The sequence below is a fragment of the Anolis sagrei genome, chromosome 3 (assembly GCF_037176765.1).
Source record: "Anolis sagrei isolate rAnoSag1 chromosome 3, rAnoSag1.mat, whole genome shotgun sequence".
In the NCBI taxonomy this organism is placed as follows: domain Eukaryota; kingdom Metazoa; phylum Chordata; class Lepidosauria; order Squamata; family Dactyloidae; genus Anolis; species Anolis sagrei.
The window spans coordinates 239660653-239677384 of record NC_090023.1 but is presented as its reverse complement, the minus strand read 5'-3'; the positions used below and the strand labels follow the sequence as shown (position 1 = coordinate 239677384).

The following is a 16732-nucleotide window of genomic DNA, read 5'->3' as shown; positions in this document are numbered from 1 at the left end:
TAAGTCCCCCCAGGGGTGAGAAAAGTGGTATAAAATGCAACAAATACATAATAATAAATAACAATAAACTGCTTACTATTTTAATTAGACTGAATGGGAATCTACCTTTATTGGCTGTTTACAATCCGTTTGACTGAAAATTGAAAAGTGTGTATGCACCCACTCATATACAGACACACACTTTTAACATTATGGTGGGGTTGCCTCTGTGTTTGGGTGTGTGCACGCATATAGATATATAGTAATTAATTTGATTTATTGTCCCTCTAAATTCCACCTCCAATAGGGACATCATATGGAAACTTCATGCTTTTTTATGCTATCATTCTAAAGCTGAATAAATGTTACCAATTGATGACAGCTTCCAGCTGCATGGTAAAAATAGCCCTCTGGTTTCACATGATCGTGTTTCTTGTTAAGAGGGGATGAAGCAGACCTGACTTACTGAGCCTAGGAGGGGAAGGGAGGAATTAGGATTGGTTTTGCTGTATTAAAAAGACTGCAATAGACTTTAGAAGGGAGGGAGGAGAGAGACCTGGGGGCTTTCCACACAGCCATATAACCCAGAATATCAAGGCAGAAAATCCAACAATATCTGCTTTGAACTGGGTTATCTGAGTCCACACTACCATATATTCCAGTTCAAAGCAGAAAATGTGGGATTTTATTCAGCTGTGCAGAAAGGGCCCTGGTATATATTTTTTTGTTCCCAGTTAATAGAAAAATGCTGATTTTTACACAATGTTTTATTATTTTGTCATTTTCATAGTCAAATACTGCATTTGCCCAATTAACAATGGGATGAACTAAATGGGGTATATGGTTTAGTTGTGAGAGGAAGAGTGAAAGTGTGTGTGTGAGAGAGAGAGAGAGACTCAGGGCCCTTCCACACAGCCCTATATCCCAGAATATCAAGGCAGAAAATTCCACATTATCTGCTTTGAACTGGGTTAACTGAATCCACACTCAGATAATGCCTTGATATTCTGGGATATAGGGCTGTGTGGAAGGGCCTTGAGTTTGTTTCTCTCTCTCTCTCTCTCTCTCTCTCTCATACACACACACACACACACACACACTTTTTCTCTCTTCCTCTCACAACTAGACCTATATCCCAGAATATCAAGGCAGAAAATCCCATATTATATGCTTTGAACTGGGTTATCTGAATCCACACTCAGATAATGTGGGATTTTCCGCCTTGATATTCTGGGATATAGGGCTGTGTGGAAGGGCCCACAAATAGAGCTGGGAGAAAAGCTTTGAGTAGATTGTTATGTTATGGAGAGGCCACAGAAACAGCAAAATCTACCCATTCTAAAATGATAAACCAGACTACGAATCAAATCCAAAGTTAGAGTTGCTATGAAGGCCTAAACCCTAAATCTTATTTTAGTCCCAACTAGAGTAGAACTGGGGATACAAGTTAATTTACCTAAATGTTGATGTATCAGTTTAACATTTATTCAGCAGCTATGCTAAAGGTTAATAACAAAGGTTAGGAAAATTTACAGTTAAATAAGGCAATGTGTCCATTACATTCAGATGAGAGATATATGGTGTATTTTAGACCCAGATATAGAAGTTGTCTCTATTCATTAAAAAAAGCATAAACAGAAAATCCATGTAAAGAAATCACAGCAAGTTTAAATCTGACTTATTATGATTTCAGAGCAAGGAAAAATTGTCCTCTGCCTACTTTATAAAATAAATAAAATGCATAATCGCCATTTTCCTCATATACCCTTTGTTCACAGCTGGTAGTCCAAAACATTATGTGAGTTAGCCTGGAGATCACTTTATACAATGGCTTCATAGTCTAAGCTGGCTCCCACCTTGAAAATACTGCAATATTCCTTTAGTTCCCTCTGTCACTGTTTGCGGGTTGACGACTGTCTCACGACTCTATGCCTTTTCATCATTCACACTGATCAGGTCGATTAAGGTCTGCATAAAAACAACATATACCCCTACACGAGTCACGAAATAAACAAAGCAATACGAGGATTGGCATAAAGGCCTGGAAGGGGCGAATGGATAGGAGTCAACTTGACGCAACCCAGCTCCTTGTTTACTAGGGCTTGATTCATTTGAATACACCTACATTTCCATTTACATCATAAGACTTCCAATTCCAGGGATCTCATATAGAACTGAAGGTGTTTTCCCCTATAGGCCATATATTTCCTAGGAAACTGGTTAATAAAGTATACTGCAGCTCTTTTTTCCCTTTGCCTTCATGTGCTTAGATTATGGGCCAAAGAGCCTTCTTGTTTGTTCTTTCTATATTTTGCCCTTATAGCCCAGTCATAAACAATTCTTGGAAATAAATTCTCGTAGATTGCGTTGTGGTCATCATTGGGAATTTGGGTGAGATTTTTTGTTGAAAAATTAATAATGAAATGGAATAATTTGCTGGATGATTCAGGGCCCTTCCACGCAGCAATATAACCCATAATATCAGGGCAGAAAATCCTACAATATCTGCTTTGAACTGGATTATCTGAGTCCACACTGCCATATATTCCAATTCAAATCAGAACATGTAGGGTTTTATTCAGCTGTCTGGAAGGGGCCTCAGATGCAATTTCAATGAGAAATGAAATCCCTCGAGTTCTTTAAGACTGGGGTGCCAAATGCAAACTTATTAAAATAGGTAAGAGTACTATATCTTTTACATTTGCAGCCAGTGTTATTGTTGCTGTTCAGTGTAGAGGAGATTTGTTATTGTCTGTATTAACAGGACATTACAAAATTCAAAATTCCAGCTAGTCCCAAACTCCTTCATTTCAAATATGGCTCATTCTAAAAGACTAATTTTCAGATCCAGTGCTAGCCATCTTTATGGGAAGCCAAGTCCATTGATTTCAGCGATTTCAAATTCTACTTGTCGCAGGAGCTGACTATGACTACTCATAAGTAAATCCGGTTGAATTCAACGAGAGTAACTGTAAAATCGTATTATCTAAACAGAGACCAACTTCTAGCTCTCTCATATAGCTATAGAAGTGCTATATATAGAGAGAGAGAGAGAGAGAGCACTTACATAATAATACAGTTGGAGAAACCCATTTGAAATGCTATGCTATTTATTTTTGAAACTTTTCATAATACAGATTGCTGATGCCTGGGAATGCTAGAAAGGAATAATAGTCCAGTACATGTACACACACATACATACACACACACACCTGCAGCACTTTAATAATAATAATAATAATAATAATAATAATAATAATAATAATCCTTTGTCCCACCCTGGTCTTTCCACAGATATATAAACCCATTTTCCTAGTTCCAACAGACCTCACTACCTCTGAGGATGCTTGCCATAGTTGCAGGCGAAACCTCAGGAGATAATGCCTCTAGAACATGGCCATATAGCCCGAAAAAACCTACAAGAACCCAATAATAATAATAATAATAATAATAATAATAACAACAACAACAACAACAACAACAATAATGCCTTTGGAGAAACCCGTTTGAAATGCTATGCTATTTATTTTTGAAACTTTTCATAATACAGATTGCTGATGCCCGGGAATGCCAGAAAGGAATAATAATCCAGTACATGCACACACACACACACACACATACACACACACACACCTGCAAACCTTAAATAATAATAATAATAATAATAATAATAATAATAATGCCCTTGGAGAAACCCGTTTGAAATCCTATGCTATTTGTTTTTGAAACTTTTCATAATACAGATTGCTGATGCCTGGGAATGCTAGAAGGGAATAATAGTCCAGTACATGCATACACACATACACACACAAACACACACATATACATACATGTACATATACACATATATACACACACCCCTGCAGCACTAATAATAATAATAATAATAATAATAATAATAATAATAATAATAATGCCTTTGGAGAAACCCGTTTCAAATGCTATGCTATTGATTCTATGATTCTATGATTTCCGAAACTTTTCATAATACAGATTGCTGATGCCTATGAAGGCTAGAAAGGAATAATAGCCCAGTGCATGCTTACTCGTAGGTAAATTCCCCTAAATTCCTCGTTTTATAGCTCCCAAGTAAGGATGCAGGCAAAGACATATTTTTGCGGTTAGCAAGTCAAGGCTATATTTCAGAGGAAGGAAGGGACAAAACCACTTCTTGCCTATTGTCTGCCTAAGAAAACCCTGCGAAATTCATGGTGCCCACAAAGGTCGACACAGTCGGCACACAAACACACACCAGGGCATATCAAAGCCAAGCCAACACGGTCAGATCTAGACTTTTTTTAGGATAGTGTTTTTGGGGAGATCTTTAAAGGCTCCATCTAGATAAGAAGGAAATCTCTATCCTTTCCTAGATGATGGGGGAATATCTTGGAATAAGGCCACAGCAAAGGCTCCTGAGCCCCTTCACCCAAGGCAGCCCCGCCAGCCAGCTTCGGCATTGTCTGAGGTTGTTGCTGCTGCTGCTGCTGCTGCTAAATAGGCTCTCACAATTCATATCTCCCAACCAGCTTTCACGACTTCCCAGACCTAATAGCCCATGAAGAAAAGTATGAAAAATACATCTCGCTAAGACATTAAAAAGTACCCACACAATGACAGAGGCGCCCAAGTTTAAAAGGCCATTTAATGGAACCTGTTTCCTTAATAGCATCCTTGTCTTTTGTGAAACAATAGGCAGCACAATAACCACTAACACCAATACCACCAAATAATAATAATAATAATAATAATAATAATAATAATATATTCGCCATATTTTAAAAATCAAAGCAGTGTTAGGCTTAATTAAACACCCATCATAGGAAACCGCAATATCTTACGCACACACATATATAGAAAAAGCTATTCAAATCTACACTGTGAATAAGCCTGTAATGAAATATATTAGCCCAATGTATACATGCACACGCATACATATAATACATACACTCTCTGCTCTGGTTATATAGTCAGATATCCGTAGCTATCTACTTATTTCGAGAAAAACCCTTTCTAGTGGATGCTCTTTTAGTGATAATTTCAGAATTTACTGTTAAAGGTGTTTGAAAGCATCTAGGTTTAGAAACAAATTTCACCAGATACAAGCCATTTTCAATAACAAAGCATCAGTTGAGACTCCCAAAAATAAATACATATCACTTCAGAAGGACACTCTCACACACGCAAGTGCACACACACATATCTAGATATCGTAAATTGAATGTAGGCATGTTTTCATTATACTGGTCTGGGGAGTAAGGCAGATGGCTGCACTGCCCTTCGCTCCCAGCTTTACTCATCCTTTCCATTTTGACTCCAGATTTAGACTATTTGAGGCTGCTTCTTTACAGTCCAAGCTGGAGATCTAGAGGAGTCTGTACACAATCTCGGATGATGCGGGTGAAGCGTCAGGAGAGAATGCTTCTGGGGCATGGCCATACAGCTCGGAAAACTCACAGCAACCCAGTCTGTACTTTGTCAGGGGACTGCATTTCTTTCCTTGTCCTCGGGCTGCCGTTTGCTTTTAGGCTTCTCTCAACTTCTCTCCAGTCTCTGTAGGCCTTTGCAAGGTGGCGCTCTTGGCAGGGAAGCAGCCCAGAGACGGGCTTCTCGACAGGAAAACAACGTTTTCTAGAAAGTGAAGTTAAAAACACACACATACACAAAGCAAAAAAAGCAAGCGAGAACCAACCAGCTTTGCCACCTTTCTATTTATCGGTCTGTCTTTCAATACAAGAGGCCTACTTTGAACAACAAGGCGCAACCTCAGCTGGAGCCAGGCCTGGGGAGTGTCAACTCAACCTCTCCAGAAAGGATCCAAACAAAACCTCTCCCTCTTCCTAAAACCCCTCAAAGTAATAAGGGCAGCATGCCATGACCGCAATGTATATTGTGCCTGGTTCTCAGAGACTTAGTAAAACTTGATGGTGGGAGGAAGGAGGCCAGACCGCAGGCTTCCTCCTCCTGCGACCTCCAAGTGCTCCTCATCCCCTTGAATGTTGGGCTTGGCTGTCTGGCCAACTCTGTTGTCTGTCTAGGCCTTCTCCCCCAATATCTGCTCAAAGGCCCAAAGGCCCTGTTGGCCCACGAGGGGGTCAGCAGATGCAATGCCACTCGGCGCCCTGCTCTCCCGAACCCAGGGCGCTTCCTTCAGCCGAGCTCATGATCCCTGTTGTCTGTTGATATGTTGTCTGCTTAATGGGGCGATCATGCAAGCTACACCGAGGAACAAAGCCTAGCGGTTGCTAGCTACCAGCGTCGCCAAGTTAACGGAAGCACCACGGATGGCAAATCTATCAAACTAAACTGCAAGGGAGACAATGTGATTTAGAGGGGGGGGGGGGGAGAGAGAGAAGGCGCTCTGCCACAGCCATTAAGCACAAGTAATTTAGATTTTTTTTCCTTCTTCAGATATATATATATTGTCTCCTCATTTACAAATTTACTGTATCACCGCCAGCCAATGGAACGAATTTCTTAAGCAAATGGGAATGAAAACAAAAGAAAACAGCAAAGTCTATCAACTCACCCCCACCTCCACCCCATCCTGGTTGGTTTATTTTTACTGTTGTTACTGCTGTACGAAACTATTAACTCGGGCAAAATTATAGGAAGGGGAGGGAAGGGAGAGAACAGCTAAAACAATTGGTTAAAATCAGCTTCAGGCCTGGAGAAATACAACATTGGTTGTTGTTATTGTTGTTGCTATCTTTTCCCTTCAGGGTGAGAGATGGCATTACGAGGAAAAGGAGAACAGGGTTGTTGTGTGTTTTCCGGGTTGTATGGCCATGTTCCAGAAGCATTCTCTCCTGACGTTTCGCCTGCATCTATGGCAGGCATTCTCAGAGGTTGGAAACTAGGAAAATGGGGTTTCCAACAGACAAGAGTTCTTTCTCACAACCTCACAACAGACCTCACAACCTCTGATAATGCCTGCCATAGATGCAGGCAAAACGTCAGGGGGAAATGCTTCCGGGACATGACCATACAGCCCGGAAAACTCACAGCAAACCAGTGATTCCGGTCATGAAAGCCTTCGACAATAAAAAGATAACACTTCCTTGAGACTGGGAAGTCTTTAAGAAGACTTGTGGTCTAAAATATACAGTTTTCCCCCCTCGAACCGATTCCAGGCTGTAACAAAGGGCATGTTTGTATGGCAAGCCAGGCCCCCTGTCCTTCTTTTCCCCCCTTTCTTTCCTGGCAAGATTTGCCACCATTAAAATCCATGGGCCATATACAATCTATGGATGTTCTGCTTTAATGGGGTTGGTTATTGCTGCTCTTGCCGTTTATTCTATGTCTGCAATGATCGTTTAAATTATATTGCGTCCAAAAACTTTTTTTTTTGTTTCATAGGCCTTTTACATAAATACTAATTACATACTACCCTCATGCCAGCAGGGACAAGTGCATTCATCACATTTATTTCCACATTACTGCTTTAGTGATGACATAAGAGAAGACTAGTGGGGGCGAGGGTGGGGTGGGAATGGGAGAGAAGGGTCCTTAGTCCGGCCTAGAGTTTACAGTCCTAAGAACTCCCTAATTTGCAGCCCCAGGCTGAGTCAATAAGGATTCCTGCCACAGATTGTGGGATTTCAGAATCTTTAATAATGTACGAAATGTTACCAAACAGTTCTGTAAACTAAAGTGTACATACCAGTTCTTCTAGCCATAAATATTGAATATCTGTAACATGTATAACCGGACCTTTACATGCGGATAAATATGGAAATTAGGAAATATATACAGTATGTGGTTGTACTTGCCAAAAGCAATGGACAGATTATAGTTTATAGCTTTTTTCTTTCTTTTCTTTTTTTTTAATATCACTTTACATAAACAAATGTAACAGTTTGACACGTAGATCCAGGCTTTCACTATACGAATTTCTTGACAGGACAGTGTAATAAACAACATTTTACTGCACTACTTAGACTGGACTTTGGGACGAAATGTTTGCACTTTATACAAAAGGAAAAAAGCACATTAATACCAATAATATTCTGTTAGGTCGACGTTTAGACTGTAATAATACAAAGTAATTTCACATTTTGGTACACATTTACTAGAACATCCTTGCCATTCAGTACAAATAGTTGATTTTGCTACTTCCTCCCTCCTCCCCTCCCCCTCTCAATCGCCTCCTCCTCCTCCTCCCTGTTCCCCTCCCCCACCCTCACTCCCCTCCCACCCCCCACATATATGCAAAGACCACAATTCCACGTATCCCCTTATTCAACTTGTGGTATTACTATTTACAAAATCAAACAGTACATGGTAAGCTAGTATTTCTGTATTTACAGGGGAGGGGGAAGAAAAACAACAAGGCCGCTGCCCAAAACGAGACATGCAGTTGGAGAACTCCAGCCAGTGGTTCCATTTCAAAGCCCTGCAAGTGGGCAAGGTGGCCTGGTGGTCACCCAGCCCTTCTCACGCACGCTAGGAAAAACCAACCCCCTTTGCTTCCCAAGGCTTTGCCCTGAACGAAGGCGCAAAACCAAAGCAAAACAGCAGAAATTAAGAGAGAGATTGAGAGAGAGAGAGGCAGGAGAGAAACAGAGAAAGAGAAAGCAAGCAAGCCAGAAAAAAAAAATGGTGGGTGGGGGGAATCATCTTGATTTGATTCGGTCCTGGGTCTGTGGGCAGCATTGAAAAGGGAAAGGGGGGAAGAACCAAACCAAACACGCACCCCAAAATTCTGTTTCAAAGTGTTCCTTAAATCTCCGAGTCTTTTAAATAGGGTGGGTTTGCGTTCGTTCGCTCGTTTTGTTTGTTTTTAAACATACCATTCGTTAAAATTTGACGTGAGCGTGCTGTGGCTGGACGTGTGATGGACTGCTGAAGACGAAGGGGATAAGGAGCTTGTGGTCTGGTTTTCTGTGGATGGAGAAACAATGGTTGGGGGGGTTGACGACTCGTAGCCCGAACTGGCCGCGGGAGAAGGCTGGGACCCCTGCGAGGAAGATTCGTGGACCTAGAAAACAGAGAAGGGAGTAACAAAGGGAAGAGCCTGAGAGCCTCTGGGGAGGCCACTGGGCTGTGTGCAAGCTCACTCGCGCACACAAACACACATCGACACAGTTGCAAGGTTGTGTACAATCTATCGAGATATCAGAACAAGTAGAGTATGCATATACACAGACTGAGTTACCCAAGAGTTACCCAAAACGTTAAAGCGCTGAGTTCAGTATCTAAACTGAACTCTCAAGGCCACACGAGAAGGAAGGGAAAAGGAAGAGAGGGAGGGGGAGAAAAGGTGAAGTTCGAAACACGGGACGTGGATAGTTCTCATACAAAACTTGAGCTCTCCACTGTAAAGTGAAGAGTCTCTCCCCAGCCATTTTCAATGAATTGCCATGGAAGATAAACACGGCCCTGGGCCTTGGATACACAAAAGGGCTGCTCCTAGCACAAACACACGATCCACGGAGTTGCCACGCCTGCCCGGATCCCTTCAGACTCCCCACTGAGACTTTTCTTGAAACCTTTCCCCTTGGAGCAAAGCACAATCCCAGACTAGACCCAAACCGAGGTCTGTTTACATCGTCAAGATTGGAGATCTCGAGCAGCGTGGATCTTTCAGCCTTTCGCCAAAAGTCCTTTCTGGAGAGGGCCTGGGAAAGAGGCCCAGTTTTCGGGGCAGGAAGGCCGAGACTTTTCCTGAGCTTCACAAACACCCCAAGTCTGCCTCTCCCCAAGTCCCTTCCCCCTCCCCAAATGCCTCCAAGCCTTGGTGGCACCCAGGCCCACCCGAGGCGCCCATATTTACCTTCATGTGTTTGCGGAGGGAGCTCGGGTGCGTGTAGGACTTGTCGCACATTTTGCACAGATACGGCTTGTCGGAGGTGTGGACGTGCATGTGCTTTTTGCGGTCGCTGCTGTTGGCGAAGCGCCGGTCGCAGCCCTCGAATTCACACTTAAAGGGTTTCTCGCCTAGGACGAAAACAAACAAAGTCGTCCTGAGTCGAAATCGGGCGCTTTTGGGGGGCTTTATTAACCCCGCCCCCTTCTAACGGTAGCTTTTACGACATGTAAACATTGCAAAACAGTGCCTGGTATGGTAAACAAATAAGGAAAAAATATATTATTTCCTTCCATCGTTGGCTCCAGGCTAAGCACAAAACGCTGGCGTTTTCTCAAAAACTGAAACTGAAAGCAAGGCCAGGCTTGGGCCGAGAGAAGCGAGTTGCCCATCTCATGGCTCAATCCGACATTACTTGGCCTCTCCACTTGATTTAAACCACAGTATTCATCTAACCTCCTATCTCTGTACAACGGTTAGACTTCCAGTTAATTCTCCTTCTCATATAATAATAAATACAACCTCACATTCTGATCCTTCCTTCTTTATATTTCTAAATAAACACACGACCATTTGAAAGAGGAAAAGGGGTAAACAAACTCGGTTGAGGAATTGCAGAAGAGGTGGGCGATTTGGAGGGAGGTCTCAGCGACCCCAACCCCGGAGTCACAGATACAATCTCGCAGCTCCTTTTACTTACGATTTCCCCACATAATAAAATATTTACAAGGAAGGGAACTGATAAGGAAGACCGCTGGATTCACGAGCCATATATATTCAGCAGGACTCCTCCTTGTGAAAACAGCCTCTTCGGCTACCGATTAATGAAAACCAATAAATTTCACCATTCAAACCGCTGGCACTTTGGCTCCCCACCCCCTCCCCCGCCTCTTTTCTCATTCTTCCCCCCATCCAGCTTGAAAAAGAGAGCAGGAAGGAAAACAATATTGAGTTTACGGTGTAAATTAATTTTCGAAACTTGAGCTGAATCGCGTTTCTGTCTGGAAAGGGAGAGAAACGCCTTCCGTAGCAGAACAGCAGAGTTTCTCTCTCATTCTCTCTCATTTACTTCTGCTCAACTTCACATACAAAAAACTTTTAATTTATTTGGAGCTGCTCTCTTTTAAGAAGAAGGATCTCTCTCCAGGAACGCTTGCACATTTCCAACCAAAACAAACTTCTTTCTGTTTTTGTTGTTGGGCGAGTGGGTTTATTTAACAAAAGACCCTCCTCATAAATACACAGCTGAGTAACTTATCAGCAACAACGTGTGACCCAGCACTAGTACCCCAAAAGTGATCAAAAGAACTAAAACACACAGACCAATGTTATCTCTTCCACAGGAGGCTTTTCTTTATTTTATTTTACTATGGTGGGCTCCTATGATTCCTGCCACGAGGGTTGGAATGGGAAGAGGACCCTCGCCACAACTCATTTTCAAAGGGGAACAAAACCGGTGAAACAAAACTCGAAGGAAGAGAGACCCCCTTCCCCACTGACCTGTGTGCGTCCTTTTGTGGATCTTGAGGTTCTCGGAGCGGGCGAAGACCTTCCCGCATCCAGGGAAGGGGCAGGGGAAGGGCTTTTCTCCCGTGTGGACGCGGATGTGGTTGACCAGCTTGTACTTGGCCTTGAAGGGCTTCCCCTCCCGGGGACACTCTTCCCAGAAGCAGATGTGGTTGGACTGCTCGGGCCCGCCGACGTGCTCCACGGTGACGTGGGTCACCAGCTCGTGCATGGTGCTGAAAGTTTTGTTGCAGGACTTCTTGGGGTTGGCGAGCTGCTCGGGCTCGATCCACTTGCAGATGAGCTCCTGCTTGATGGGCTGGCGCATGTAGCGGAAGAAGGCCCCGGCGCCGTGGTGCGCGGCCATGTTCATGTTCATGTGCCCGTAGCCGTGGAGCTGGGGCGAGGCGTAGTGCTCGGAGCGCGGGCTGCCCACCTGCCCGTACTGCTCCGGCCGCCCGTACATGTCTCCGGAGAAGCCCAGCCGCATCTGCCCGTTGACCACGTTGGGCGAGGCGTGCCCGGCCGCCTGCTCGTGCAGACCCGGGAAGAGCAGGTGCCCCGCCGCCTCGCTGTGCCCGTGCCCGGCCCCGAAGCCGCCCGCTGCCGCCGCCGCCGCCGAGGCGAAGAGGCTGTGCTGGGCGCTGGCCGCCGCCGCCTCGCCGAAGCCGCGGTTGCGGAAGAGGAAGTCCCGCGTGGAGTTGAAGGCGGCGGCGCTGGAGTAGGAGCCGACGTGGCCCGGGTGGTGGTGCGGGTGGTGCGGGTGGTGGTGGCCCAACGCCGCCGCCGCTGCCGCCGCCGCGTAGCCCGGGCCCTGCGAGGCGAAGGCCGTCTGCTCGTGCCCGCCCGGGTTCAGCTTGAAGGCGCCCATCCCGGCCGCCGCGTCCGCGAAGGGGTTCAGGCCCAGGCCCACGTCGCGCTCCGACACCTCGCCCGCCGCCGCCGCCGCGTGGTGCCGCGAGGAGCCGAAGGTGGTCACGCCGAGGGCCGGGTATTGCGGGCCCGCGTCCAGCAGCATCGTCGCCCGCCTCCCGGTCGCCCCAAGCGCCGGGCTGAAGACGAGGAAAAGGAGGAGGAGGAGGAAGAAGAGGAAGAAGAAGCGGGGGGAGAAGGAGGAGGACGAAGAGGAGGACGGAGCTGCCCTCGCCGAAGGAGAATCAGAAGCGAGGCCGAAAAAGCTCAGAGCCTACGAGGAGGAGGAGGAAGAAGAAGAAGCGCCTCTGCCGTTGCCGCCAATCCCAAGCGCCTCGCCTCGCCTCTCTCTGCCTGTCTCTTTCTCTCGCCAAAGTCCGCTCGACCAGCCCCGCTTCAGCAGCAGCACCAGCACCGCCACATCGGGAACTCCCCCTTCGGCATCCGCGCAACCCAAAACACGCGCGCGCTCACACGCACGGACGGAGGGACACGCACGCAGCACACACAAATAGGAGGAGGAGGAAGAGGGGGAGAGGGTGGGGGAAGCAGAGCGGGGGGGGGAAGAGAGAAGAGGGAGTTAGGAGCGGCAAAAATTGGGGAAGAAGAAGAAAACAGGCATCGGATCACGCAGAGGAAAGACAGAGAGGGGGGAAGAAAAAAACAACCCGCCCGACCCCTCTCTCGTTCTCTCTCCTTCTTCCTCCTCTCCTTCTCCTCCCCCGCCTCTTCTTCTCTCTCCTCTCAAGCTGCACTTTTCGGGATTTTTTTTTCAAAATGGGGAGGGGGAGGGAGAGAATTCAAAAGACCGCGCTCGCAAATAACAATAGTGAAGAGAGAGAGAGAGAGAGGAGGAAGCAAGCAACGTGCAGGCAAAGGGGGGGAGTGGGGGGAGGGGAGGGGGAGGAGGGGATTCAGCACAAAAATAAAACTTCTTCCCGTTCTGCCTTTCAAAAAGAAAAAAATAGAGAGAAGGTTAGAGGAATGGAACGAAGGAGCGCGCAATTTTTCCTCTTCTCTTCCAGCTTCTTCCACTCTTTTTCCCCCCTTCCGTCCTCTTTTCCCCTTCCTTCCTTCCTTTGGCTTTTTTCCCCCTCCGCTCTCCTCTTTTTTTTCTTCCCCCTGCTTTGTTTAAAAAAAAAAAAGAGGCGCAAATCATGCACAATATTGTCTTTTGCGGTTTATCTTCCTGGGGAGAAACTTTCACCTCCTCAGCCGGGCGGTGAACGCGAGACTGATAGCGGCAATCATTCCTGCAGATAAATGAATTGAAAAGACGACACCGTCCGCCCCCCCTCCCTTGATGAATGGGAGAAGGGGGCGGGGCGACGTGAAGGCCGGCGTCGCCGCGGATTGGCTGCTGCCCGTCCCTACTTTCCCTTGCAACTCCCTCCTTCCTCTCCAACTAAGGGTGCGCAAAAGAGCTCTTCCCTCCTGATTGGCCAGCTCCGCTCATCAATCCCAGGTATTGTGAAGCTCATTGACATCGCTTTTGACAAACAGGCTGGTGCAGGAGTACCAACTTTTATATACATAAACATATACTGTAGATATATAGGTGTATAGATCTATAGGCAGGATTTTTTTCCAGCTCGAAAAAATGCCCAAAGGCCTCTTTCTGTACCTCTTCAGTGGAGACTGAGAAAGGTGTTGCTCCTGGTGTTGTGTTTGACTTTCTTCCTTCCTCCTTTCTTCCTTCCCTCTCCCCTCCCCCCCTCTTTTGATGCTGGTGATGGGCTCCTGGCGATCAAGACCTCTGAACGACACTGAACAACTTTTTTCTGAAAAGGGGCTTGACCAGGGAAGTCCTTTTGTGACTTGGTCCTTTTCAGGGCGCAATGCTTCCTCCTTGTTTTGTCTGTGAGGCTCTCCAAAACGCTTGGGCTGGTTTACATTAGCTTTGGCTTTTAAAACAACAGGCTGTGATTTCTGTGGGGGGAAACGACTCCATCCCATCATTCTGTGTATATATATTTATTTATATTTCTATAGCACCCATCAAAAGGCAGGTGGGTGAGAGTGCTTAACTTTCTGCTTTGTGTGTGTGTGTAGTGAGTGCTCTTGTTGTTTCTTCTTCCACCCTGACTTTATTTCTTGCTTTCTCTCCCCTTCCTCTTCCTTTTGACGTGGTGGCTTTAATTCAGGGGTATCTGTGTATGTATGTGTGTACACACACACACAGAGAGACACTCTGTGAATTTTCCCAAAGTAGCTTTTGTCTCTTCTGTGCTGCATGGAGTTAGTTCTCGGATCCTGGGGTTTTATAATGTATTAGGAATCCTTGCTAGATGGGACCAATATAAATTTCCTGACGCTCAACCCTTTTCTAGTTCACAAATCAGTCACCCTTGTCACATTTATTGAAATTCCTCAACTTGCCACACCAGGACGGTGGAAAAAGCAGGCGGCGCCTTTGTTGCTGACCAAGCTTGTGATCGCCAGAGAAAATTTACTTACCTTCAGATGAGTGAGCAGAAAAAGAAATAACACTCCCTTTGATTTAGTTAGGAAAAGGCAGACATTTGGATTCAGTGCAAACATACAACCCTTGCTTGTTTTCTAGATGCAACCCCTCGATTAACCTGTCTTTTCCCCAGCTCAAGCCTATTGAGAAACTAGGGATAGTTCCTCTTTGTTCCTCTTACAAAGAACCATTGACTATATATTAAAATGATTGTCGAGATGGAGTAGCATTGTCCTTTCAAAAGAGACCATCTTTGTGGCTCAGCTCATGAAGGAAATCAACTTGGGCCTGGGAATTTATTTATTTATTTATTTATGATTTGGGTCAACTGGGATTATAGATGTTTAAATATGGGATATCCTTTTGGACCACATGTTTTTAGTATCCAGAAATAGAGGGAAGAAAGGAGAAAGAGGGAGGGAGGGAACAAAAGTTATCCAAAAGTCAGAGCCTTCGAGGTTTTGGACCTTTTATGTGTAATTTCATTGCGTCTTTCCACACCAATCTTTCCAGTTTGGGAAATAATTCAGCCTTTCCGTTATATAATGTTTTGAATTTTAAAGTTACACGTTTGGGGGAAATATATTGAGGGCACGGTTTGAGAAATAGGTTAGGAAAGGAAAGCATTCTTTCCTTTCGCTATCACTCGCAGTGCCATGAATGTTATGGATCAGATTTCGCTGCTGGTTCAGGACAGGAAAAGAGAATCTTAGAACACTTTAGGCAACGCGGTAGGTATTTTTATTAAACATAAGGAAGAGAATGAAGCCTTGAAAATGAGGCTTTATTTTCTATTAAGCATAGGTATTTTCTATTAAACATAAGAAAGAGAGTGAAGCCTTGCAAACGAGGAGAGGAAAGGGGAGAAAAGAATCTACAGGGTCCTAAAGCAACAGGTCTGGAGTGTCTCTTGGCCATAAGGAATACGTCTGGGGATACATGAGGTGGATTGGGCTGGAGGGATGGAGGGTCCCCCTGTCATTTCACCCCAGGGCGAGGGTCGAGAGCCTCGGGAACATTTTGTCCCAGAGGGAAGGAGGGAAAGATCCTATTTCTTCCTTATGTTTAGCACAAGTCATCAGAACTTAAAAGCTCTTCTAAGGTTCACAGAAGGGGACGAGGCAATTGTTTGTTTGTTTGTTTGTTTGTATATTGGGGCTGTAGTATGTACATTCATGGCCAGTCCATTCGTGGCATGTGTGTGTATGTGTGTGTGTGTGTGAGAGAGAGAGAGAGAGAGAGATTGAGAGAGAGCTAGCCAGCCGTGCTGTGGGCAAGGGGTCGTGGGCTGCAGAACTTATCAAGTGGGATTTGCGGCAGGCTCTCTGCATGAAGCGAGAGCTGCTCCAGTCCAAAGCCCCATGCACCAACGTGTCATAGAAGCCACTAAAATATCACCCCGGTGGTGCTTTCCTGCCTCGCCATACATTCATTGCCCAACTGCTCTCAGATGGCGAGAGGAGAAGAAAGGAAGGATGGCAGCCCCGATGGAGTCGCCCAAGAGGTGTTTTGCTTGGGCTTGATGTCACCACAGCCCACCTAGCCTTCACCCACCCACCTGCCTGCCCACGCACCCACCCACCCCCAAGCCTCTCCTCTCCCTTTGCCTTTCACTCCTTCATCCTTTCCCTTCCCTTTCTCTAGCTTTGGTCAGTAGTGAGCAGAAATGAGGGGACCTCTGCTTCAACAGGTGGAGTGGGGTAAGTCACTGGCGTGGGGAAAGGTGGAGGGTGGAAGGGACGGGGAAAGTGTGCGGAAAGTGTGGACTGGGAGGGGGGGGGGGAGGCAATGCTTCACTTCCAAAAACCTTGTTATGTGAGGATATCAACCAAAATAACCCCCCTCTCGGCGCGCGCGCGCATACACACACACACACACACACACACGAGGTGCAAGTGGTTTGGCCCTTTTTCAGGCGCGTGGGTAAGAGCTTGGGACCCACTTCTCCGCGGGAGGCTGAAGGAAAGGCTGGGTGTCCGAGCTTCCCGAGCCAAAGGGGGATGAGGGGCTCCTCCCTTCCCCAAAATATCCAGGCCAGGGCTTTCCAGGCGCTCTGTTTTTTTTGT

The 16732-nt window shown here is 45.8% G+C and overlaps 2 protein-coding genes across 3 annotated transcripts in view; one reads left to right on the top strand and one right to left on the bottom strand.

Moving 5' to 3' along the window:
* Positions 1 to 8178: 8178 nt before the first annotated feature.
* Positions 8179 to 13510, bottom strand: ZIC1 (Zic family member 1). Its single transcript, XM_060767755.2, has 3 exons — positions 11285 to 13510; positions 9752 to 9915; positions 8179 to 8956 (listed from the first exon to the last, which is right to left on the bottom strand). Exons 1-3 carry the CDS (start codon positions 12306 to 12308, stop codon positions 8759 to 8761), a joined length of 1386 nt encoding a protein of 461 aa, XP_060623738.1. The 5' UTR covers positions 12309 to 13510; the 3' UTR covers positions 8179 to 8758.
* Positions 13511 to 13596: 86 nt separating this feature from the next.
* The window catches only part of ZIC4 (Zic family member 4), a 36318-nt gene continuing 33182 nt past the window's right edge, over positions 13597 to 16732 (top strand). Inside the window, exon 1 of one of the 2 annotated variants that reach the window (XM_060767758.2) lies at positions 13597 to 13667. The gene's annotated coding sequence lies outside the window, so the exon portion shown is untranslated. Of the gene's footprint in view, positions 13668 to 15936; positions 16367 to 16732 lie in introns of those variants that run through there. The other variant, XM_060767757.2, reaches the window with a different exon arrangement.